This window comes from Trichechus manatus, unplaced genomic scaffold (assembly GCF_000243295.1).
Source record: "Trichechus manatus latirostris isolate Lorelei unplaced genomic scaffold, TriManLat1.0 scaffold00087, whole genome shotgun sequence".
NCBI classification, from domain to species: domain Eukaryota; kingdom Metazoa; phylum Chordata; class Mammalia; order Sirenia; family Trichechidae; genus Trichechus; species Trichechus manatus.
In genome coordinates this window covers 1637774-1660188 of record NW_004444023.1, presented here as the reverse complement: position 1 = coordinate 1660188, position 22415 = coordinate 1637774, and the positions used below count along the sequence as shown (strand labels likewise).

At 48.8% G+C, this 22415-nt stretch overlaps 1 protein-coding gene across 1 annotated transcript; it reads left to right on the top strand.

Moving 5' to 3' along the window:
- The first annotated feature begins 168 nt into the window (after positions 1–168).
- Positions 169–20949, top strand: SLC1A5 (solute carrier family 1 member 5). Its single transcript, XM_004381605.2, has 8 exons — positions 169–1327; positions 4101–4143; positions 4599–4658; positions 6401–6567; positions 16101–16334; positions 17165–17359; positions 17515–17649; positions 19963–20949. Exons 1-8 carry the CDS (start codon positions 756–758, stop codon positions 20198–20200), a joined length of 1644 nt encoding a protein of 547 aa, XP_004381662.1. The 5' UTR covers positions 169–755; the 3' UTR covers positions 20201–20949.
- The last annotated feature ends 1466 nt before the right edge of the window (positions 20950–22415 follow it).

Here is a 22415-nt window from a genome sequence, read left to right as displayed (position 1 = left end):
CTCGCCGGAGGGCCCCGCCCCTTGCTCGCCGGAGGGCCCCGCCCCTTGCTCGCCGGAGGGCCCCGCCCCTTGCTCGCCGGAGGGCCCCGCCCCTTCCCTTAATCCCTCCGGCTTCCGCCAGTCGGGCTCAAAGCCACGCGGCGCTCCTGGGAGGTTCCATCTCCTATAGCAGCTGCTACCTCCCTGGACGGCGGACCGCCGCCTTCCGCACCCAGGGGCCTGGATCACCCCTCTCGGACCCAAGAGCCTGGGTCCTCTCTTCCTGGCGCTCCGTTTCCCGGCTCTCAGACCCAGGAGCCCCAGCTTTCGGTTTCAGACCCAGGTGCCCTGGGTCCCAGCCTCCCGGATCCAAGCGCCCCGGATCTGCGCTACCAGGACCTAGCCTTCTGCAAACCTCTGCCACCTGGACCTAGGACCCAGGTCCCAGCCTGAGGAACTCTTGTATTTCCAACAAGCAGGGGCAAGAAACCCAGGCGCTCTCAACTCCCAGCTTTCGGACGCCTGACACTTCGCTCCCCAATTTGGAGGAGCAGAGGAACCTCAGCGCCCAGCCTGGGGAGCCCAGACACTCCAGTTTCCAAGAGCCAAGGAACCTGGAGCTGTGAAATCCCAGCTCTAAGAAAACCATCCACTCCAAAGTTCCAGCCTGCAGACATTGTGACTCAACTCTCAGTCCTAAGGAAACTCGGCGTCCTGGGAAGGAGCCCCAAGCGCTCCCAGCCTCTAGGCGCCAAGGAACCCCGGTGCTTCCCATCATGGTGGCCGATCCTCCCAGGGGCGACCCCAAAGGGTTCGCGGCGACAGGGGAGACCAAGGCGAACGGTGTCTCGACGTTGATTCCTGTGGAGGATCAAGACTCGGCGGCCGGCGGCTGCTGCAGTTCCCGGGCGCAGGTGCGCCGCTGCCTTCGCGCCAATTTGCTGGTGCTGCTGACGGTGGTGGCTGTGGCGGCAGGCGTGGCGCTTGGGCTAGGGGTGTCAGGGGCCGGCGGCGCGCTCGCCCTGGGCCCCGCGCGCCTGGCGGCCTTCGCCTTCCCGGGCGAGCTGCTGCTGCGCCTGCTGAGGATGATTATCCTGCCTCTAGTGGTGTGCAGCCTGGTCGGCGGCGCTGCCAGCCTGGACCCGAGCGCTCTTGGCCGCCTGGGCGCCTGGGCGCTGCTCTTTTTTCTGGTCACCACACTGCTCTCTTCGGCGCTCGGCGTGGGCTTGGCGCTGGCGCTGCAGCCGGGTGCTGCCTTCGCCGCCATCAACGCCTCGGTCGGAGTCCTGGGCGATGGCAAACCGGCCCCCAGCAAGGAAGTGCTGGATTCCTTCCTGGATCTTGTGAGGTCAGACCCCGCTACTCGCTGGGGGAGGGGCCACGTGGACAGGAGGGGGGCTTTGGGTCCCCCTGAGCAGAGACATCCCCAGGTCCTGGGGCAGACAGGGCGGGTGTGGGGCTCTGGCCCTGTGAGGGTGGGGTACAGAGGGTGAGGACAGACTCCCAGGGAAAGGGACTTCTAAATTTGGGGCCTGGGTGCATGAGAGGGACTCCACGTGAGTGTGATAGGCAAAGAGGACTCATAGAGGGAAAAGGAAGAGAGTAGTGCTTGGGGGTCTTTGGGGGACGTAGGAGGGACCCTATGAGAGGGAGGGACCCTGAGGGAAACTTCTTGGGAAGGAATCTTTGGACACGCAAGGGCCCCAGGATGGGGCTCTGGATAAAGATTTGCAGCCAGGGTCAGAGCACTTGGGACTCCAGAGTAGGGAGCCCCTGGAGGACCCGAGATGTGAGCAAACCCCTTCCAGGCCCTCCTCCTATCCCCAGGGCTCCCTGACACATGTCCCTGCTCCCTGTCCACATGTCACCCTACACCTCAAGTTCTTTCCTCAACTCCCCTTCCTGACCCGGTTAGGTGGGGCCCCGGGGGCTTCCCCCTTATAGGCTTCCCCTTTTTACCGTCCTGGCCAATCCCTCCACTGCTGTGGCTGCTGCCTTTTCACCCCATTTCTTCCCACCCCCACCCCGGCAGTAGGCTGTCTAGAAGGGGACCAGTTAGAAATGGCAGATCCTTTGCCTTCTCTGGGCTCTTTCCACCCCCGCTCCATCACGGCCATCCCCTCTTTTGAAGAGGCAGACAACTGGGTCCACATGGCCCTGCCTTCTGTGGTCTGCTGACTCAGTGTCTCCAGGTGGGGAACTTCCTGGATGTGGGGGCGAGCTGGTGGGAAGGAAATGATGAGTCATGGAGCCAGGGACCCTGGCCTCTGGAGCAGCAGCACATGCTGAGATGACTGGGAGAGACTTGGTGTCTTGAAGCTGCCTAGGTACCTCCTGGCTGGGGAAGATTAGCTGGGTCCTCGCCCAGCCCCGGCCTGGGTGGGTAAGGGCTACCTAAGGATGGGCACACCCTCTTCGTGGTTGTTTACACACAGGCTTCCCCTGCGTTCCAAAAGAGCTGCAAAAGAGCTGTGACTTCTCACATAACCCCACAACCTTAACAAAGTGACACAGCCAGATACAGCTGGACGCAGACACAGAGACACTCAGCCACAGCTGTAACATCTTACCCAGCTGCACAGTCTTATAACCCAGTCACACACAGCTGGAGACAGACACACAAGCTTACAACCAAGTGACACACAGCTGGGCACAGGTACACAGAAACATTTGGTCTGGGCTGTAACAGCTGCGTGGCCTTGACACCAGCTATCACACACATACCAGTGTGTACTCACACCCCGTTAGGACAGACAGCCACTTGATGACCTCACCGATCACACCAATGCCTAACCACACGCTCAAGCACATAACACACACACACACACACACACACACACACTCCTGCGAGTCTACACACCAATATGTTCGCACGTAGTTGTCCGCTACTGTGGCACATGGCCTGGTCACACACCAACGCTGTCCCACACACCTGATTGCTAACCTGCACGGCCAGCTGGATGCCAACACCTGACAAAGTGTATACTGACCCACAGAAATAGTGGTACGCCCACCTCACTGGTGAGAAGTAGTACGGGTAGTGATTAGGACTATGGAGCCAGCCTGGCTGGGTACAAATCCCAGCCCTACCCCTTCTAGCTGGACAAGTTTCTTCACCTTTCGGTGCCTCCGTTTTTCATTTGTAAAATGGAAATAACAGTGCTTATCTCCAAAGCGGTACAGTGGTTAAAAGCTCGGCTGCTAACCAAAAGGTCGGCAGTTCGAATTCACCAGCCGCTCCTTGGAAACTCTGGGGCTGTTCTACTGTGTCCTGCAGGGTTATATGAGTCAGAGTCGACACAATGGCAACGGGTTTGGTTTTCTTTGGTTTTTCTCTCAAAGGGCTGCTGTGGCCCCCAACTCACGGGGACCCCGTGTGTGTCAGAGTAGAGCTGCGTTCCATAGGCTTTTCAGTGGCTGATTTTTCAGAAATTAATCACCTGGCCTTTCTTCTAAGGCACCTCTGGGTGGACTCGAACCTCCAACCTCTCAGGTGGCAGCCAAGTTTGTTAAATGAGTCAGTTTACATAAAGCGCTTACTGCAATGCCTGGCACACAGAGCGTGCTATAAATGTGTTATCTGTCAATCTCACCTGGAGACACATGAGGCCATTGCTGGATACCGTCACACAAGAATGGCCACATAGACATACGTGGACACTCACGACGCACAAAGCCACCCCTGTTACTTTCTCCCTGCCTCTCACTGCCACCACACCCTCCAACTCACTTCCAGTCCCCAGGGACCAGCCCTCTTCAGTCCTCCCAGCCTCCAGCTCTCAGCTCTCCAGAAGGAAGTGGCTGATGAAAGATGTGTAGGGTATTAAGTTTGCCTCTCGAGGTGGAGCTGAGGCCCTGGGTGACCCTGATCCAGCCTGCCTTGGGAAGCCAGTAATCCTCACTGCCAGCCACAATCCCTCAGGGCCAGGGTACAGACCCAGATCCAACTTGGCCTGACCAGACCCTGGCTGAGGCAGGCTGGGGGCCACATCTGTGTGTAAACAGGGCCTCGAAGGTTTCCACCATCTGCTAAAGGGTCAGTCCAGCTCCCCTAAGCATCCCTGCTCTACTGCCCTACCCCCTACAGTGTCTAATAACCCCCAATGTGTCTATCTCTACAGAAATATCTTCCCCTCCAACCTGGTGTCCGCAGCCTTCCGCTCAGTGAGTCCTCAGGGGTGTCCCGAGGGGTTGGGGGTGGCCAGGGAGGGAGATAGCCAATTGCAGCCCTTGCTGCCTGATTTGGGGTGGTGCCTGGGAACACGCAGGTGCCCACATGCTTACAGGCAATATTGGAGGGTTCTTGGGTGACTTCTGAAACCCATCCAGGCCCCTTCTTATCAAGAACTGAGAATACAGGCTCAGAACCCCTTCTGGGATCTCATTCTAGCTGTGTGACCCTAGGCAAGTGTCTTGACCTCTCTGAGCCTCGGTTTCCACCTCTGGAAAATGGGGGCATTAATAGTCCTACTTCAGTGGGGTTGCCAGCAGGATGAAATGAGACCGTGTTTAAGGATTCTTAGGGCAGGAGGGCAGGCTTTGGCCATGGTTGGCACCAGTACCAGGGTGAGGGAGCATCTGTGATAATTCAAACTCACTCTTCCAAACCCCTCCTGCAGTATGCCACCCACTATGAAATAAGAAAAGTCGCCGGAGACCAGAACGAAACATTGGTAAAGGTGAGAGGTGGGCAAGGGTGGTGGGGGCCCCACCTGTTGGTCCATTGCTCTGGTTCTATTTTGTTCCCCTACCCCTCCCCTGAGGTCTGTGAGTGGTACAAACAGTTTGCACTCCATTACTAACCTAAAGGTTGGCAGTTTGAACCCACCCAGCGGTGCCGCAGAAGAAAGGCCTGGCGATCTGCTTCTGTAAAGATCCCAGCCAAGAAAATCCCATGGAGCAGTTCTACTCTGTAATACATGGGGTTGCCATGAGTTGGGTTTGGTTTTGGGTTTTTCCGCCTACCCCCAGCCTTTGTCTCCACTCTTGGTCTTCTAAAATTTGGTGTGGAATTTGAGTTAAAGTCTCCGTGGTCCCTCCCTGGTTTCTGTTTTTTCTTTTTTCCTGCCATTTGAACATCTCTGTACCTTACCCCTTCTTCTCCTTTCCTTCTTTCTCTCTTATTCCCTCTCCTCCTCCCTGGTGTCCTGCCCCAGTCCCCCCCCTCCCATCCACCCTCACCCCGGCAGCCAAAGAAGTCTTTCTACTGAAGATACCGTGGCACTTTGTTTGTATAGGGCTATTGTTGGCAGGAGTGCTGGTGGTGCAGTGGTTAAGCGCTCAGCTGCGGTTTGTGGTTTGAACCCACCCAGGGGCTCCGAGGGAGAAAAGATCTGATGATCTATTTCCGTAAAGATTACTTGTTGCCATCAAGTCAATTCCAACTCATAGCGACCCTATAGGACAGAGTAGAACAGCCCCATAGGATTTCCAAGACTGTAATCTTTACGGAAGCAGACTGCCACATCTTTCTTCCATGGAGGGGTTGGTGGGTTCAAACCCCGTAAAGATTACAGTCTAGGAAACTCTATGGGGCAGCTCTACTCTGTCACATTGGGTCGCCATGAGTCAGAATTGATTCGATGGCACACCACTGTTGTTGGGAGCCGTCAGGTTGATCCTGACTCATGGGGACCCCATACGTGCAGAGCAGAATTGCTCCATAGGGTTTTCAAGGCAGTGACCTCTTGGAAGCATATCACCAGACTTTTCTTCTGAGGCACCAGGGTGGGTTTGAACTGCCAACGTTTCTGCTAGTAGTCAAGTGCTTAACCGTTTGTGCCACCCAGGGACCCATCAGAGGGGTCTTTTCTAAAGTGCAGATCCGACCTTGCCTCCCCTGTGCCTCAAATCTCTGCCATGGCTCCCTAGTGTCCTCGGGAGAAAGAAAGCCCAGGCTCCTCGCCACAGTTCATGAGGCCCTGTGAGGTCGGACCCCTGCCTGCCTGCCCGGCCTCATCTTGTGACCCTCTCTTCCAGCTCATTCCACTCCAGACACAGTGGATTTCGTTCCATTCTTAGAATGCCCACGTTGCTCTCATTTCCAAGCCATTCTGTTTATTCTTTCTAGAACCTTCTACCCCACCTCTTTACTGGTTCACCTTCCTGCCCTACAGGTGTCAGCTCTGATACTCCCTCCTCTAGGAAGACCTCCCTGACTCCCCCCAGGCTGTCCCCCTTTCTCAATTCCCATGCTCCCCTGGGTCCCCCACCCCAGCCCTGCCCACTCCGGCTTGCCCCTGCTGACTGTTCCCTCTCATCCTTGGACCTGGACTGTAAGCTTGGAGCAGGTGGGGTCTGAGGAGCTGTCTTGTCACTGCTGGGTCCCAGCAGTTCCCAGGACAGGCCCTCACTGGCAGTGTCTGTGCAGGTCGTGCAGGTTGACTGAATTCCCCTCCCCTCCATTTGCTCCTGCCCGCAGGTGCCCCTGGGGGGTGAGGTGGAAGGAATGAACATCCTGGGCCTGGTAGTGTTTGCCATTGTCTTTGGCGTGGCCCTGCGGAAGCTGGGGCCCGAGGGGGAGCTACTTATCAACTTCTTCAACTCCTTCAATGATGCCACTATGGTGCTGGTCTCCTGGATCATGTGGTAAGTGGCGGGAGAAGGGCTGGGGGCACAGGATGGGGGCTGGCTGGAGGTAGGCAGGATGCATCTGTGCAGGGTGGGGGACCCTCCATCTGCTCCCTGGAGCCAGATGGCCTAGATTCAAATCCAGATCTACTATTTCCTGACTGTGTGGCCTCAGGCAAGTGCCTTACCTTCTCTGTGCCTCAGTGTCCCCTCTGGGGTAGACAGTACCATCCTCAAAGGATTATGGTGTTAGCTTTGTCATCCAGTTAGCCCCTGACTCACGGCAACCCCATGCACAACAGAATGTAACATTGCCCAGTCCTGCACCATCCCCATGATCATTTGAGGATCATTGTGACCCATAGGGTTTTCATTGGCTGATTTTTGGAAGTAGATTGCCAGGCCTTTCTTCCTAGTCTGTCTTAGTCTGAAAGCTCCACTGAAACCAGTCCAGCATCATAGCAACACACAAGCCTCCACTGACAGACGGGTGGTGGCTGCGCATTAAGTGTGTTGGCTGGGAATTGAACCCAGGTCTCCCGCATGGAGGGCGAGAATTCTACCACTGAACTGCAATTATAGTCAGGCACAAATGAGTTAATATGTGTAAAGTTCTTGGGACAGTGCCTGGCCTATAGCACACCTAAGTAAACAATAATAGCTAATATTTACTGAACACTTCGTACGTAACTTGTACGTACATCCCACTGGCCGAAAACTAATTGCACAGGCGGCTGGGAAATGTTGACTTTCTTCTGTTACTAAAGAGGAGAATGGGTATTTGGAAGATAATTATCCATGGTAATAGCTGTATTAGTTTCCTGTAACTGCCATAACAAAATACCACAAACTATGTGGCTCAAAACAACAGAAATTTATTCTGTCCTATTTCAGGAGGCCGGAAGTCTGAAATTAGGATGTTGGCAGGGTTGTTTTCTTTTGGAGGCTCTGGGGAAGAATCTGTTCCATGCCTGTCTCCTAGTTTCTGGTGGCTGCTGGCAACCCTTGGCATTCCTTGGCTTGTGGATGCATCACTGCAATCTCTGCCACTGTCTTCCCATTACCTTCTTCTCTGTGTCTCTCTGTGTCCTCTCCTTTTTTTTTTTTTTTAAATTTTGCTTTGTTGTTGTTGGGAGTATATGCAGGAAAACATGCACAAATTCAACCATTTCTACACATACAATTCAGTGACATTGATTACATTCTTTGAGTTCTGCAACCATTCTTACCCTCCTTTTCTGAGTTGTTCTTCCCCCATTCACATAAACTCACTGCCCCCTAAGGATCCTATCTGATCATATGAATTGCTATTGTCACTTTGATCCCATATAGACAGTTCTTAAAAAAGCATAATGCTCAAGGCAGACATTTGCTAGTAGAGCTAAACTGTTGTTTGGTTTCAAAAAGACTTCAGGGGATATATTTGGTTTAAGGTTTAAAGATTACCTCAGAGCAATACTTTCAGGGGTTCATCCAGCCCACTCGGCTCCAGAAAGTCTGGAGTCCATGACAATCTGAAATTCTATTTTGCATTTTCCCCCTTCTGATCATGGTTCTGCTATAGAATCTCTGATCAAAATGTTGAGTGTCTTAGTCAGCTAGTGCTGCTGTAACAGAAATATCACAAGTGGATGGCTTTAACAAAGAGAAATTTATTCTCTCACAGTCTAGTTGGCTACAAGTCCAAATTCAGGGCGTCAGCGCCAGGGGGAGGCTTTCTGTTTCTGTCGGCTCTGGAGGAAGGTCCTTATCATCAATCTTCCCCTGGTCGAGGAGCTTCTCAGCGTAGGGACCCCAGGTCCAAAGGATGTGCTATTCTCCTGGCTCTTGTTTCTTGGTAGTATGATGTCGCCATGTCTCTCTGCTCCCTTCTCTCTTTTATATCTCAAAAGAGATTGGCTTAAGATACAATCTAATCTTGTAGATTGAGTCTTCCCTCTTTAACATAACTGCCACTAATCCCACCTGATAAACATCATAGAGGTAGGATTTACAACACACAGGAAAATCACATCAGATGACAAAAGGGTGGACAAATTACACAACACTGAGAATCATGGCCTAGCCAAATTGATACACATATTTTTGGGGGACACAGTTCAAACCATGACATTCCACCCTTTTGCCCCCCAAATTCATGTCCTTGCCACATGTAAAACACATTCACCCCATCATATCATAGCAAAAGTCTTAATTCAACTCCAAGTCCAAAATCCAAAACTTCTTCATCTGTGAAATCTAGAATACAAGTTATCTGCTTCCACAGTACAATGGTGGAACAGGTACAAGGAAGACATTTCTGTTACAAATGGGAGACATTGGTGGGAAAGAAGGGATAACAGGCACCAAGCACATCAGCAGAACACATTACATGAGCCTTCAAGGCTTGAAAATAATCCTCTGTTCTCTGAGACCATTTACACAATTGCCCTGCCCTCCAAACTCTAGGTATGGGCCACACTCCAGATTCTGAGTGTAGGCCCCTCGGCCCTGGGCTTCAGCTCCACCTTCCAGGCCCACTGGGACAGCAACTCTGCTCCCTTGGCTTTGAGTGGCCCCATTCTCCTGGTCTATCTGAGTGGCGACTTCACCCTGTGAGACTGAGACAGCTCTGCTTCCTGTGTTCCTTGTCTCTTCAGCTTCTGCTTCCTAGTTCCTTGGCCTCTCAGCCCCTGCGGCCTCACTGCCCACATCTGCGCTGCTTGGGCAAGTGTTCCAAAGCTCTTTAGCTGCACCGATAAGTGCCTGGAGGCACCTCACTCTTCCAGTAAACTTCGGCCAGAGGCACTCAGCTCTCTTGCTGCATGGATTGGCAAGCCTAGCTCCACTGATAAGTGCTCGGAAGCACCCCACTCTACCAGGAAGCGTCCTGCCAAAGGCACGCAGCTGTCTTGCTCTGTGGGTCGGCTCCAGCACTGTCTCAAGCTGGTCGCCTGCTTCTGCTGCTGCCGGCTCTCTAATGCTGCTTCTCGCCATCTGCATTGTCTCCAGGGTAATAGCTCTCTTCATTTCCTTCTGAGTCCTCACCAGAATTGTGTTTGACGTCCATAATTCCACCAACAGTCTCTTCAAGGCAATCTAGGCTTTTACTGTTAAGCACTTTAAAACTCTTCCAGCCTCTATCCAGTCACAGTTTCAAAATCACTTCCACATTTAAGTCTTTGTTAGAGCAGCACCCGCTCCCAGTGCCAAATTCTGTCTTAGTCATCTAGCGCTGCTCTAACAGAAATACCACAAGTGGATGGCTTTAACAAAGAGAAATTTATTCTCTCACAGTCCGGTAGGCTACAAGTCCAAATTCAAGGCATCAGCTCCAGGGGAAGGCTTTCTCTGTCTGTCGGCTCTGGAGGAAGGTCCTTGTGATGCAACAGTCTTCCCTTGGTCTGGGAGCATCTCACTGCAGGGACCTTAGGTCCAAAGGATGCACTTTGCTCCCAGTGCTGCTTTCTTGGTTCCCATGTGTCTCCGTTCGCTTCTCTCTTTTATATCTCAAAAGAGATTGACTTAAGACATTATCTAATCTTGTAGACCTCATCAGTGTAACTGCCACTAATCCATCTTATTACATCATAGTGACAGAGTTTACAACACAGAGAAATCACGTCAGACTACAGAATGGTACACAATCATAAAATACTGGCAATCATGACCAGAGTTGCCGCCCCAGCGGGCCTGGAAGGCAGAGCTGAAGCGCAGGGCCGAGGGGCTTCCACTCAGAATCTGGAGACTGTGTCCAATACCTAGAGTCTAGAGGGCAGGGCTATCGTGTGAACGGTCTCAGAGAACAGAGGATTATTTTCAAGCCTTGAGAGCTAATGTAATGTGTTCTGCTGACTTACTTGGTGCCTGTTATCCCTTCTTTTCCTCTAGTTTCTCCCATTTGTAATGGAAATGTCTAGCTTGTGTCTGTTCTGCCATTGTACCTTTGGAAGCAGATAACTTGTATCTTAGATTTCACAGATGAAGAGAATTTTTAGATTTTAGACTTAGAATTAAGACTTTTGCTATGATATGATGGGGTGAATATGTTTTGCCTGTTGCAAAGACATGAATTTTGGGGGGCCAAAGGGTGGAATGTCATGGTTTGAATTGTGTCCCCAAAAATATCTGTCCACTTGGCTGGGTCATGATTCCCAGTATTGTATGATTGTGTACCATTTTGTAATTGGATATGATTTCCCTTTGTTGTAAACTCTTATCACTGTGATATAATAAGATGGATTAGCAGCAGTTATACTGATGAGGTCTACAAGATTAGATAGTGTCTTAGTTATCTAGTGCTGCTATAACAGAATTACCATAAGTGGATGGTTTTAATAAAGAGAAATTTGTTCTCTCACAGTCTAGTAAGCTAGAAGTCCAAATTCAGGGCATCAGGTCCAGGGGACGGCTTTCTCTGTCAGCTCTTGAGGAAGGTCCTTATCATCAATCTTCCTGTGGTCTAGGAGCTTCTCTGTGCACTGTGCTCCTGGTGCTGCTTTCTTGGTGGTATGAGATCCCTCTTATCTCTCTGCTTGCTTCTTCCTTGTATATCTCAAAAGATTGGTTTAAGACACAATCTAATCTTGTAGATTTAATCTTGCATCTTTAACATAACTGCCACTAATCCCATCTCATCAACATCGTAGAGATAGGATTTACAACACATAGAAAAATCACATCAGATAACAAAATGGTGGACTGTCACACAACACTGGGAATCATGGCCTAGCCAAATTGATACACACATTTTTGGGGGACATAGTTCAAACCATGACACTGAGTAGTGGTAGCCGGGCACCATCCACTTCTGCCTCATGGTAGAGAAGACAGTCGTTCATGGGAGCAATTAGCGACACATTCCATGTGCCCTTTTCTTATAAGGATACCAGTCACTAGATATGGGGCTCACCCTAAACCCAACATGATCTTGTCTTGCTATCCTTAATTAATGGCATCTGCAAAGACCCTATTTCCAAATAAGGTCACATTCTGTGGTTATGGTGGACATGAATTTTTGGGGGCACACTATTCCATTCACAATGACAATTGAGCAGTCAGAAGGTTGTCTGGGGAGGCCTCCTGGCTAGGAGGCCAATGCCCTTGGGATCTTCACTCCAGGAAAAGTAATCCTGCCTGAAGTTTTGTTGTTGTTAGGTGCCCTTGAGTTGGTTCCAACTCATAGCGACCCTATGTACAACAAAACGAAGTACTCCTGGTCCTGTGCCATCGTCACAAGCATTGCTACGTTTGAGCCTATTTTTGCAGCCACTGTGTCAGTCCATCTTGTTGAGGGTCTTCCACCTTTTCACTGACCCCCTACTTTACCAAGCATGATGTCCCTCTCCAGGGATTGGTCCCTCCTGGTAACATGTCCAAAGTATGTGAGATGAAGTCTCACCATCCTTGCTTCCAAGGAGCACTCTGGCTGTATTTCTTCCAAGACAGACTTGTTGGTTCTTCTGGCAGTCCATGGTATATTCAATATTCTTCTTCAGCACCATAATTCAAAGGCATCAATTCTTCTTCGGTCTTCCTTATTTATTGTCCAGCTTTCGCATGCATATGAGGTGACTAAAAATATCATGGCTTGGGTCAGGTGCACCTTAGTCTTCAAAGTGACATCTTTGCTTTTCAACACTTTAAAGAGGTCTTTTGCAGCAGATTTGCCCACTGCAATGTGTCCTTTGATTTCTTGACTGCTACGCTCCCGTGGGCATTGATTTTGGATCCAAGTAAAAGGAAATCCTTAACTTTAATCTCCTCTCTGTTTATCATGATGTTGCTTATTGGTCCAGCTGTGAGGATTTTTTTTTTTTATGTTAGGTATAATTCATCCTGAAGTCTGTAATCTTTGATCTTCATCAGTAAGTGCTTCAAGTCCTCTTCACTTTCAGCAAACAATGTTGTGTCATCTGCATGTTGTAGGTTAATAAAGTCTTCCACCAATCATGATGTCACATCCTTCTTCAGATAGTCCAGCTTTTTGGATTGTTTGCTCAGCATACAGATTGAGTAAGTGTGGTGAAAGGATGCAACCCTGAAACACCTTTCTTGATTTTAAACCACACATTATCCCCTTGCTCTGTTCGAATGACTGCCTATTGGTCTATGTACAGGTTCCTCATGAGCACAATTAAGTGTTCTGGAATTCCCATTCTTTGCAATGTTATCCATAATTTGTTATGACCCACACAGTCGAATGCCTTTGCATAAAACACAGGTAAACATCTTTCTGGTGTTCTCTGCTTTCAGCTAAGATCCATCTGACATCAGAAATGCTATCCCTTGTTCCACATCCTCTTCTGAATCCAGCTTGACTTTCTGCCAGTTCCCTGTCGATGTACTTCTGCAACCATTTTTGAATGCTCTTCAGCAAAATTTTACTTGTGTGTGATATTAATGATATTGTTCAATAATTTCCGTGTTCTGTTGATCACCTTTCTTTGGAATGGGCACAAACATGGATCTCTTCCAGTCAGTTGGCCAGGTAGTTGTCTTTCAAATTTCTTGGCATAGACGAGTGAGTGCCTCCAGTGCTGCATCCAGTTGTTGAACCATCTCAGTTGGTATTCCGTGATTCCTGGAGCCTTGTTTTTCACCAGTGCCTTTAGTGCAGCTTGGACTCCTTCCTTCAATACCATCGGTTCTTGATCATATGCTACCTCCTGAAATGGTTGAATGTGGACCAATTCTTTTTGGTATAGAGACTGTTTTCCTTCCATCTTCTTTTTATGCTTCCTGCGTGGTTCAATATTTTACCCATAGAATCCTTCAATATTGCAAGTCGAGGCTGGATTTTTTATTCAATTCTTTCAGCTTGAGAAACATCGAGCATGTTCTTCCCTTTTGGTTTTCTATCTCTAGGTCTTTGCATATTTTATTATAATACTTCTCTTTGTCTCTCGAGCTGGTCTTTAAAATCTTCTGTTCAGCTCTTTTACCCGATCATTTCTTCCTTTTGCTTTAGCTACTCTATGTTCAAGAGCAAGTTTCAGAGTCTCTTCTGACATCCATTTTGGTCTTTTTTTTCCTTCCTGTCTTTTTAATGACCTTTTGCTTTCTTCATGTATGATGTTCTTGATATCACCCCACAACCTGTCTGGTCTTCAGTCGTTAGTACTCCATGCATCAGATCTATTCTTGAGATGGTCTCCAAGTTCAGGTGGGATATACTCAAGGTGGTACTTTGGTTCTCGTGGACTTGTTCTAATTTTCTTCAGCTTCAACTTGAACTTGCATAGGAACAATTGATGGTTTGTTCCACAGTTGGCCCCTGGCCTTGTTCTTACTGATGATATTGGGCTTCTCCATCATCTCTTTCCAAATATATAGTCGATTTGATACCTGTGTATTCTATCTGGCAAGGTCCACGTGTATGGTCGCCATTTATGTTGTTGAAAAAAGGTATTTGCAATGAAGAAGTCGTTGGTCTTGCAGAATTCTATCATGCGATCTCTGGCGTCATTTCTGTTACCAAGGCCGTATTTGCCAACTACCGATCCTTCTTCGTTTCCAACTTTCTCATTCCAATCACCAGTAATTATCAATGCATCTTGATTGCATGCTTGATCAATTTCAAACTGCAGAAATTGGTAAACATTGTCAAATTCTTCATCTTTGGCATTGGTATCTGGTACATAAATTTGAATAATAGTCATATTTACTGGTCTTCCTTGTAGGTGTATGGAAATTATTCTATCACTGACAGCGTTGTACCTCAGGGTAGAGCTTGAAATGTTCTTTTTGACAATGAATGCGACGCCATTCCTCTTCAATTTGTCGTTGCCGGCATAGTAGACCATACGATTGTCCGATTCAAAATGGCCAAAACCAGTCCATTTCAGCCCACTAATGCCTAAGATATTAATCTTTATGCATTCCATTTCATTTTTGACCACTTCCAATTTTCCTAGATTCATACTTCGTACATTCCACGTTCTGATTATTAATGGATGTTTGTAGCTGTTTCTTCTCATTTCGAGTCGTGCCACATCAGCAGATGAAGGTCCCAAAAGCTTTACTCCATCCATGTCATTAAGGTCAACTCTACTTTGAGGAGGCAGCTCTTCCCCAGTTGTATTTTGAGTGCCATCTTCAGGCACTATATCAGACAGTGTTCTGCTATGAGTCATAAGGTTTTCACTGGCCAATATTTTTAGAAGTAGATCACCAGGTCTTTCTTCCTAGTTTCTCATAGTCTGGACGCTCCACTGATATCTGTCCACTATGGGTGACCCTGCTGGTATTTGAAATACTGGTGAAATAGCTTCCAGCATGCCAGTAACACACAAGCCACCACAGTACAACAAACTGACAGACAAGTGGTGGGCCTGAAGTTTATCACTTATTGTGTACAGAAAAGGAGCCCTGGTTGTGCAGTTGTTAAGCACTCAGCTATTCACCAAAAGGTTGGTGGTTGGATCCCACCAGCCACTCCGCAGGAGAAAGATTTGGCATTCTGCTTCTGTAAAGACTACAGTGTTGGAAACCCTATGGGGAAGTTCTACTCTGTCCTGTAGGGTTGCTAAGAGTTGGAATTGACTTGACAGAGACAGGTTTGGGGTTTTGATTTGGTTAATCGTGTGCAGTAGGCTTTCAGCTCAGCATCTCATTGAACCCTCCCAACATTCCTGTGAAGCTTAGCGTTGTCTCTATTTCACAGATCTATTAGATTTTGTTTAATTCAATGACAGCAGCAAGGGACTCATAATAGGAGCTGTCTCGTGGGGTTGTTGCAGAGATTCAATCACGTTCAAGGGCCCAGTTTAATCATCAATGCTTGATACCTTGTTAGTAGCCAATGAGTCAAGTCGATTTTGACTCATGGTGATCCCATGTGTTACAGAGTTTTCTTGGCTGTTGTCTTTACCAAAGCAGATCACCAGGCCTTTCTTCCATGATGCCGCATGGTGGGTTTGAACTCTCAACCTTTAGGTTAGCAGTTGAGCACAAACTGTTTGCGCCACTGGTTGTTATTAAGAAATGAGCCATGGCCTCTTTATTTTTCATGATGTGGTAAGATAATGTATTGGTTCAAGTAAATGCTAACTGCTATAACAAAGAAATCCAGAAAGCGCCAATAGTGTGAACCTGGTGGATGTTTCTTTCTTGTGTATTCAGTCTAAACCTCGTGAGTCTTCTCTCAGTGTTGATGGAGACCCCAGGCTATACTCTCAAGGTGTAGCCACAAGCCAGGTGGAGGGGACGGGAGAGGAGGATGGCTCGGGAAGTTTCCATGAGCTAGGACTGGAAGTGGCACCCATACCTGCGGCACGTGATGCCCGGGTGGCTTCTCGTGCTGCAACAGATGCTGGGAAGTGTAGTCATGCTGTGTGCCCCCCTACTCCCCCCCGGCCCAGGCCATCCCTGACCCAGGCCCTGCCCACCACCAGCCTAGACCTGGTGATTGAATGTGATTAAATCTCCACCACAACCCCACAAGGGAGCTCCTGTTATGAGTCCCTTTCTGCTCTTATTGAATTAAACAAAATCTAATAGATCTGTAAAACAGGGATGATAATGCTAATGGGTACCTGGTCAGATGCAGCAACCTGTCTCCTGGTGATTAGGTATGCCCCTGTGGGCATCTTGTTCCTGGTGGCCAGCAAAATTGTGGAAATGGAGGACGTGGGGACGCTCTTCGCCAGTCTGGGCAAGTACATCTTGTGCTGCCTGCTGGGCCACGCCATCCACGGGCTCCTGGTGCTGCCCCTCATCTACTTCCTGTTCACCCGCAAGAACCCCTACCGATTCCTGTGGGGCATCATGACCCCGCTGGCCACTGCCTTCGGGACCTCTTCCAGGTGTGTGTGTGGGGCAGAGGGACCAGGGTGGGAGTTTTAATCTAGGGGGCTTGGATTGTGGAAGGGGGGTTAGGTGTTTGAAGACCCCAGAAATTTTTTTGGGGGAGGTTATATCTGGGTTCAGGGGACATACTTTCATTAGTTTTTCAGAAGGTTCTAGATCTCCCCCCAACCTTTAAAAAGTTAGGAAACCACTGCCGTAGAAATATCTTCCTCCCTTCCTGAGATCCACACCTCTAGCAACTCACCTCCTCCCTCCCAACACCTCCACCTCCCTGGTACTCTCTGTGCCACCATGGACCCAACCTCTGGGGACTCCTTCCACCTGTCTACTCGGTATATGTCCTTCCCTGGAGGTCCTGTCCCACAGCTCCATTTATTCCCACAGATAAGAGTGATTCGTAGCCGGGGTCCATTATTGGTGGAAGGGGAGGCGGGGAGGCTCAGTGAGTACTTAGCAGCAAATTTTTGCATTCGGGTGCAAATTTTTGCATTTTAGAACTTAGGTGCAAATGTTTGCATGTATTTTGATGGGGGATGGTCCATGCTGTCCCAGCGAGTCCAAGACCTGTACACTTGGGATCCTGGCATTCCATGGAATGCCTAGAACCTTCTGGCTCAGGGAAGAGCATTGGGAGTTGAGGGAGCGTGAGTAGTGCTTGGGGACAGCAGAGGGTGGGGTCTAGTTTGGTGAGGGCGGGGTCTAGGTTGGTGGGGGTGGAGCCTGGGTCAAGGGGTGGTCTGGGCTGGTGGGTGGGGCCTTGGTGATGGGCAAGGTGGGGCCAGCTAGGTGAATTAACGCTGTATGGTGGTCCCTCCTTCCCGCGCAGCTCTGCCACGCTGCCTCTGATGATGAAGTGTGTGGAGGAAAAGAACGGCGTGTCCAGACACATCAGCCGCTTCATCCTGCCCATCGGCGCCACGGTCAACATGGACGGCGCCGCGCTCTTCCAGTGCGTGGCTGCAGTATTCATTGCCCAGCTCAACCAACAGCCCCTGGACTTAGTGAAGATCATCACTATCCTGTGAGTAGGGGTGGCGAGGCTGGGCCCCCTGACCCACCTGACCCCTTTGGCTGAGAATGGGCACAGGCTGGGAACACCATCCTGGGGAGTAGTACTCTTCTGGCAATTTATCCGTCAGGGGTCCTCCGTGAGCTCTCGTTTTCTGTAACCCCCAGGGTCACTGCCACAGCGTCCAGCGTGGGGGCAGCAGGCATCCCTGCTGGAGGAGTCCTCACTCTGGCTATCATCCTCGAAGCTGTCAGCTTGCCTGTTCATGACCTCTCCTTGATCCTGGCTGTAGACTGGCTGGTGTGAGTGTGGGTTTGGAGTTTCTGGGGGACCCAGGGGCATCCCTGCGGAAATGGGTGAATGAGAGGGTCATTGAGAACCACTGGGTAGAAGAGTTAAGGAGGGAAGGCATTCTAAAGAAAAGAGGGCAGGACCTTCGGTGTTCCAGTAAGAGGAAGGGATGGGATCTTTGGGTTCTAAGAAGAACCTCAGAAAGGTAGTGTTAGACTATTAGGCCAAACTGCCTGGGTTCAAATCCCAGAGCCACCATTTACCTGTTATGACTTTTGGGCAAGTATGTAAATCTCCTTGTGCCTCAGTGTCTCCATCTGTAAAACGGGGAGAATAGTTTCTCCTTTGTGGGGTGGTCATGATGAAAATTAGGTAACAGCTCCCTTAAAGAACAGCCAGGCAGTAGTAAATGCTACATAATTGTTAGCTGTCACAATCAAGCTATTCGGAGTACAAAGATTGGAAAACAGTCAGGCAGGTCCTGAAAAAGTTAAGCATAGAATTACCATGTTGTTGTTAGTTGCTTTCGTGTTGATTCCAACTCATGGCAACCCCATGTGTGCAGAGTAGAACTGCTCCATAGGGTTTTCAAGGCTGTGACTTCAGAAGTAGATCACCAAGCCTGTCTTATGAGGCTCCGGGCCCATCTTGGTGGGTTTGAACCGCCAACCTTTTAGATAGTAGTCAACCACTTAACTGTTTTTACCACCCAGGAACTCCCTTGAACCATTAATTCCACTCCTAGGTATATACCCAAGAGAATTTAAAACGTGCCCACACAAAAATTTGGACACAGATGTTCATAACAGCATTATTTATTCTTACTCATCTAGTGCTGCTGTAACAGAAATACCACGAGTGGATGGCTTTAACAAAGAGAAATTTATTTTCTCACAATCTAGTAGGCTAGAAGTCCAAATTCAGGGCATCAGCTCCAGGGGAAGGCTTTCTCTCTCTGTCAGCCTTCTCATCAATCTTCCCCCCGGACGGAGCTTCTCCGTGCAGGGACCCTGGGTCCAAAGGACGTGCTCTGCTCCTGGCACTGCTTTCTTGGTGGTATGAGGTCCCCAATTCTCTGCTTCTTCCCTTTCCTTTTATCTCTTGTAAGACAAAAGGTGGTGCAGGCTGCACCCTAGGGAAACTCCCTTTACATTGTATCAGGGATGTGACCTTAGTGAGAGTGTTATACAATCCCACCTAATCCTCTTTAACATAAAATTACAATCACAGAATGGAGGACAACCACACAATACTAGGAATCATGGCCCAGGCAAATTGATACACACATTTCTGGGGGGACATAATTCAATCCATAATATTTATAATAGTCAAAAAGTGGGAATAACCCAAGTGTTCATCAACCCAAATATACCAGTTGATATATTAAATGGATGTACCACATTTTGTTTATCTAAACAATGGAATGTTCTTCAATCATAAAAAAAGAATGAAGTCCTGATATATGCCACAACATGGATGAACCTTGAAAACATCACGCTGAGTGAAAGAAGCCAGTCACAAAAGACCAAATCTTGGCTCAGTGGTTAAGAGTTCGGCTGCTAACCAGAAGGTCGCCAGTTCGAATCCACCAGCTGCTCCTTGGAGACCCTGTGGGGCAGTTCTGCTCTGTCCTATAGGGTTGCCATGAGTTGTACTCTACTTGACGGCAATAGGTTGGGTTGGTTTTGGTTAATGGTTGCACAGGAGTTCTTGGGTGGTGGAAGCAGTTAAGCACTCAGCTACTAACTGAAAGGTTGGCGGCTCGAATCCACCCAGAGGGAAAGGCCTGTTTTTAAAAATGGCTAAATAAATAAGTAGGAAAGAAAAAGAGATCCTTAGGATTCTAGGGAAGAGAAAGGCTTGATGGTAATCCAGGGAGAAAAGGAGGGATGGATGGGTCCTCTGTGGCCCCAGGAATGGGGAGGGATGACTTTTTGAGGTTCCAGAAGAAACCAGTCATTTATATTGTTGGAAGAAGGATCATTTGGGGTTCAGGGAGGCTAGAGAAGGAGCTCTTTAGGTTCTAAAGCAGAGGAAGTGTGATGGGACCCTTTGGGCTTCTAGGGGAAGGAGAGGAGATACAGGTCTTGTGGGATTCTAGATGAAGAGATTCCTGATGTTCTAGAAGGAAAGGACCTTTGGGATCCTGGGAGGATCGCGGGATGAGCTTCTGGTTGTAGGAGACGTGGGATATAGGGTTCTGTGAGGGAGGGGGCATGACAGGAGCTTCAAGATTTCAGAGGGAGAGAGGAAGGAGGGCCAGGCCTTGGTACCTCCCCTGTCCTTCCCTCCCACTCACTTCCCCACTGCCTCCCCCCAACCAGGGACCGGTCATGTACCGTCCTCAACGTGGAAGGTGACGCCTTTGGTGCGGGACTCCTCCAAAATTACGTGGACCGCACAGAGTCAAGGAGCCTGGTGCCTGAGCTGATCCAGGTGAAGAGCGAGACACCCCTGCCTCAGCTTCTGTCAGCACCCCCTGAGGAAGGAAACCCCCTCCTCAAACCCTGCCTAGGCGCCGCTGGGGATGCTGACACCTTTGAGAAGGAATCGGTCATGTAAATGCTGGTAGGGACCTTCCCTGCCCTGATGTGGGGGTGGGGCGCTTTGGACACTGGGATCATGTAGGTTGGATAAACGGACAAAGTGGGGTTCAGGGGGCCCCGTGCACACACTCCAGGGGTCCAGAGGCCCCAGCCTCCACCCTGACATCAGATCTTGGAGGCTACGCTGCATGGGATGTATGTGGATGTGTGTATGTAAGTGTGTCTCCCAAATCTCCCCAGTCTTCAACTCCTGGCCCCTACCTAGGGCTAGGAAACCATGAGAAGGAGAAGTAACTGTCCCCTCACTCCACCCCAGAAGCCTGCCAGGCCTCCCCCTTTCTCAGCATACAGGTCAAGATATAGAATTTTACCCTCTTTGAGGGAAGGACGTTCTGACAGAATGCTTGCTCCTTTGTTGGTTATTGTTGGTGGCTGTGAGGTGTGTGTGTGTGTGTGTGTGTGTGTGTGTTTGTACATGTGTGGCGTGTATCTCCTATGACTGCCTACTCTCTCCATGGTACGTTCCACCCTGTCCCCAGGTCCTCTGTTCCCTCCCCAGTAAAAGAAACACTTCTGGGACCCTGGGGGGAGACTGAGGACAAATACTGCTGTCACTCCGGAGTACATTTTTTTAGCAATAAAATAGTGTCAAGTATATCTGATCAGGTGGTTTCTTAGAATTTGATTAAATGCACTAGCCATGACCAAAAAAAAAAGATAAATTGGACTTCATCAAAATAAAACATCTGTTCATCAAAAAACACAACAAAAAGACCAGACTTACTGGTCTGACAAAAGACTGGAGGAAGCCCCAAGACTATCGCCCCCGGACGCTCTGCTAACTCAGAATTGAAGCCACTTCCGAAGCCCACCTTTCAGCCAAAGATTAGACAGGCCTATAAAACAGACAATAACACACGTGAGGAACGTGGTTCTTAGATCAATCAAGTAGACAAGACCAAATGGGCAACACCTGCCCAAAAGCAACGATGAGAAGGCAGGAAGGGACAGGAAAACCGGACGAATGGACACAGGGAACCCGGGGCATAAAGTGAAAGGGGAAAAGTGCTGACACATTGTGGGGATTGCAACCAATGTCACAAAGCAATTTGTGTATACATTTTTAAATGAGAAATTAATTTGTGGTATAAACTGTCACCGAAAGCACAATAAAATTAAAAAGAAAACCAAAAAGCATACAATGAGGTGGGAAAGTCTGGAAACCGGATAGTGGTGATGGTAGCACAGCATGATTAATGTCATATATTTACCACAATAAAAAAATTCAACACATACATACACTACACACCTATGGGAATGGTACAAACAAAAACAATACCAAGTGCTAGTGAGGATGTGGAGCAACTGGAACTCTCATACACAGCCGGTGAAAATGCAAAACGGTACAGTCACTTTAGAAAACAGTTGCACAGTTGCTTATACAGTTAAAATACACAGTTACCATATAACTCAGCAACCCCACTCCTGAATATTTACCTAAGAGAAATGAAAACTTCTGTTCTCACAAATGCCTGTACACAAATGTTTATAGCTGCTGTATCCATTGCCAAAATTTGGAAACAACCCCTTTGGATAAGCTGGAACATTCATACAGTGGAAGATTACTCAGCAATGAAAAGAATCTAGCTATTGATAATAACATGAGCTAATCTCATGAATATTATGTTGAGTGAAAGAGGCCAAAAACAAAGTACACACTGTACAGTTCCATTTGTATAAAGGTCTAGAACAGGCTAAAGTAGTCTATGGTGAGAGGTCAGAACAGTGGTGACCTCTGAGGGGGCGTGTTGACTAGGAAGGAGCCTAAGGGAACCTTCTACAATACAGCAAACATTCTAGATCTTGATGTGGATGGTGAGTATGCATTTTACTCTATGTATGTTATTCTTCAGTTAAAAATTTAGCCTACAACTCTAATACAATGTCTAGCTTGAAAGCAGCCATCTGAGGCACAGCAATTTGTCTCTATTTGCCTGGAGAAACAGAGGAAGGAGAGTCAGGAATAGGAGGAGGATATGGAACGTGTGGCTAATTGCCTCCATGAACAACTGCCTCCTTTGCCATGAGACTAGAAGAACTGGACGGTGCTCGATTACCATTACTGAACATTTTGATCAAAGATTCTATACAAGAATCCTCATTAAAAGAGGGAAAATGCAGAACAATTTCATATTCTTATGGAATCCAGACTTTCTGGAGCCATGGAGCCT

Excerpts from the sequence above, each read along its gene's own strand:
- SLC1A5 (XM_004381605.2), top strand. The coding sequence starts at position 756 with ATGGTGGCCGATCCTCCCAGGGGCGACCCCAAAGGGTTCGCGGCGACA. Across the intron at positions 1,328-4,100 it reads TCCTTCCTGGATCTTGTGAG|AAATATCTTCCCCTCCAACC; the intron begins GTCAGACCCCGC and ends CTATCTCTACAG. Across the intron at positions 4,144-4,598 it reads TGTCCGCAGCCTTCCGCTCA|TATGCCACCCACTATGAAAT; the intron begins GTGAGTCCTCAG and ends CCCCTCCTGCAG.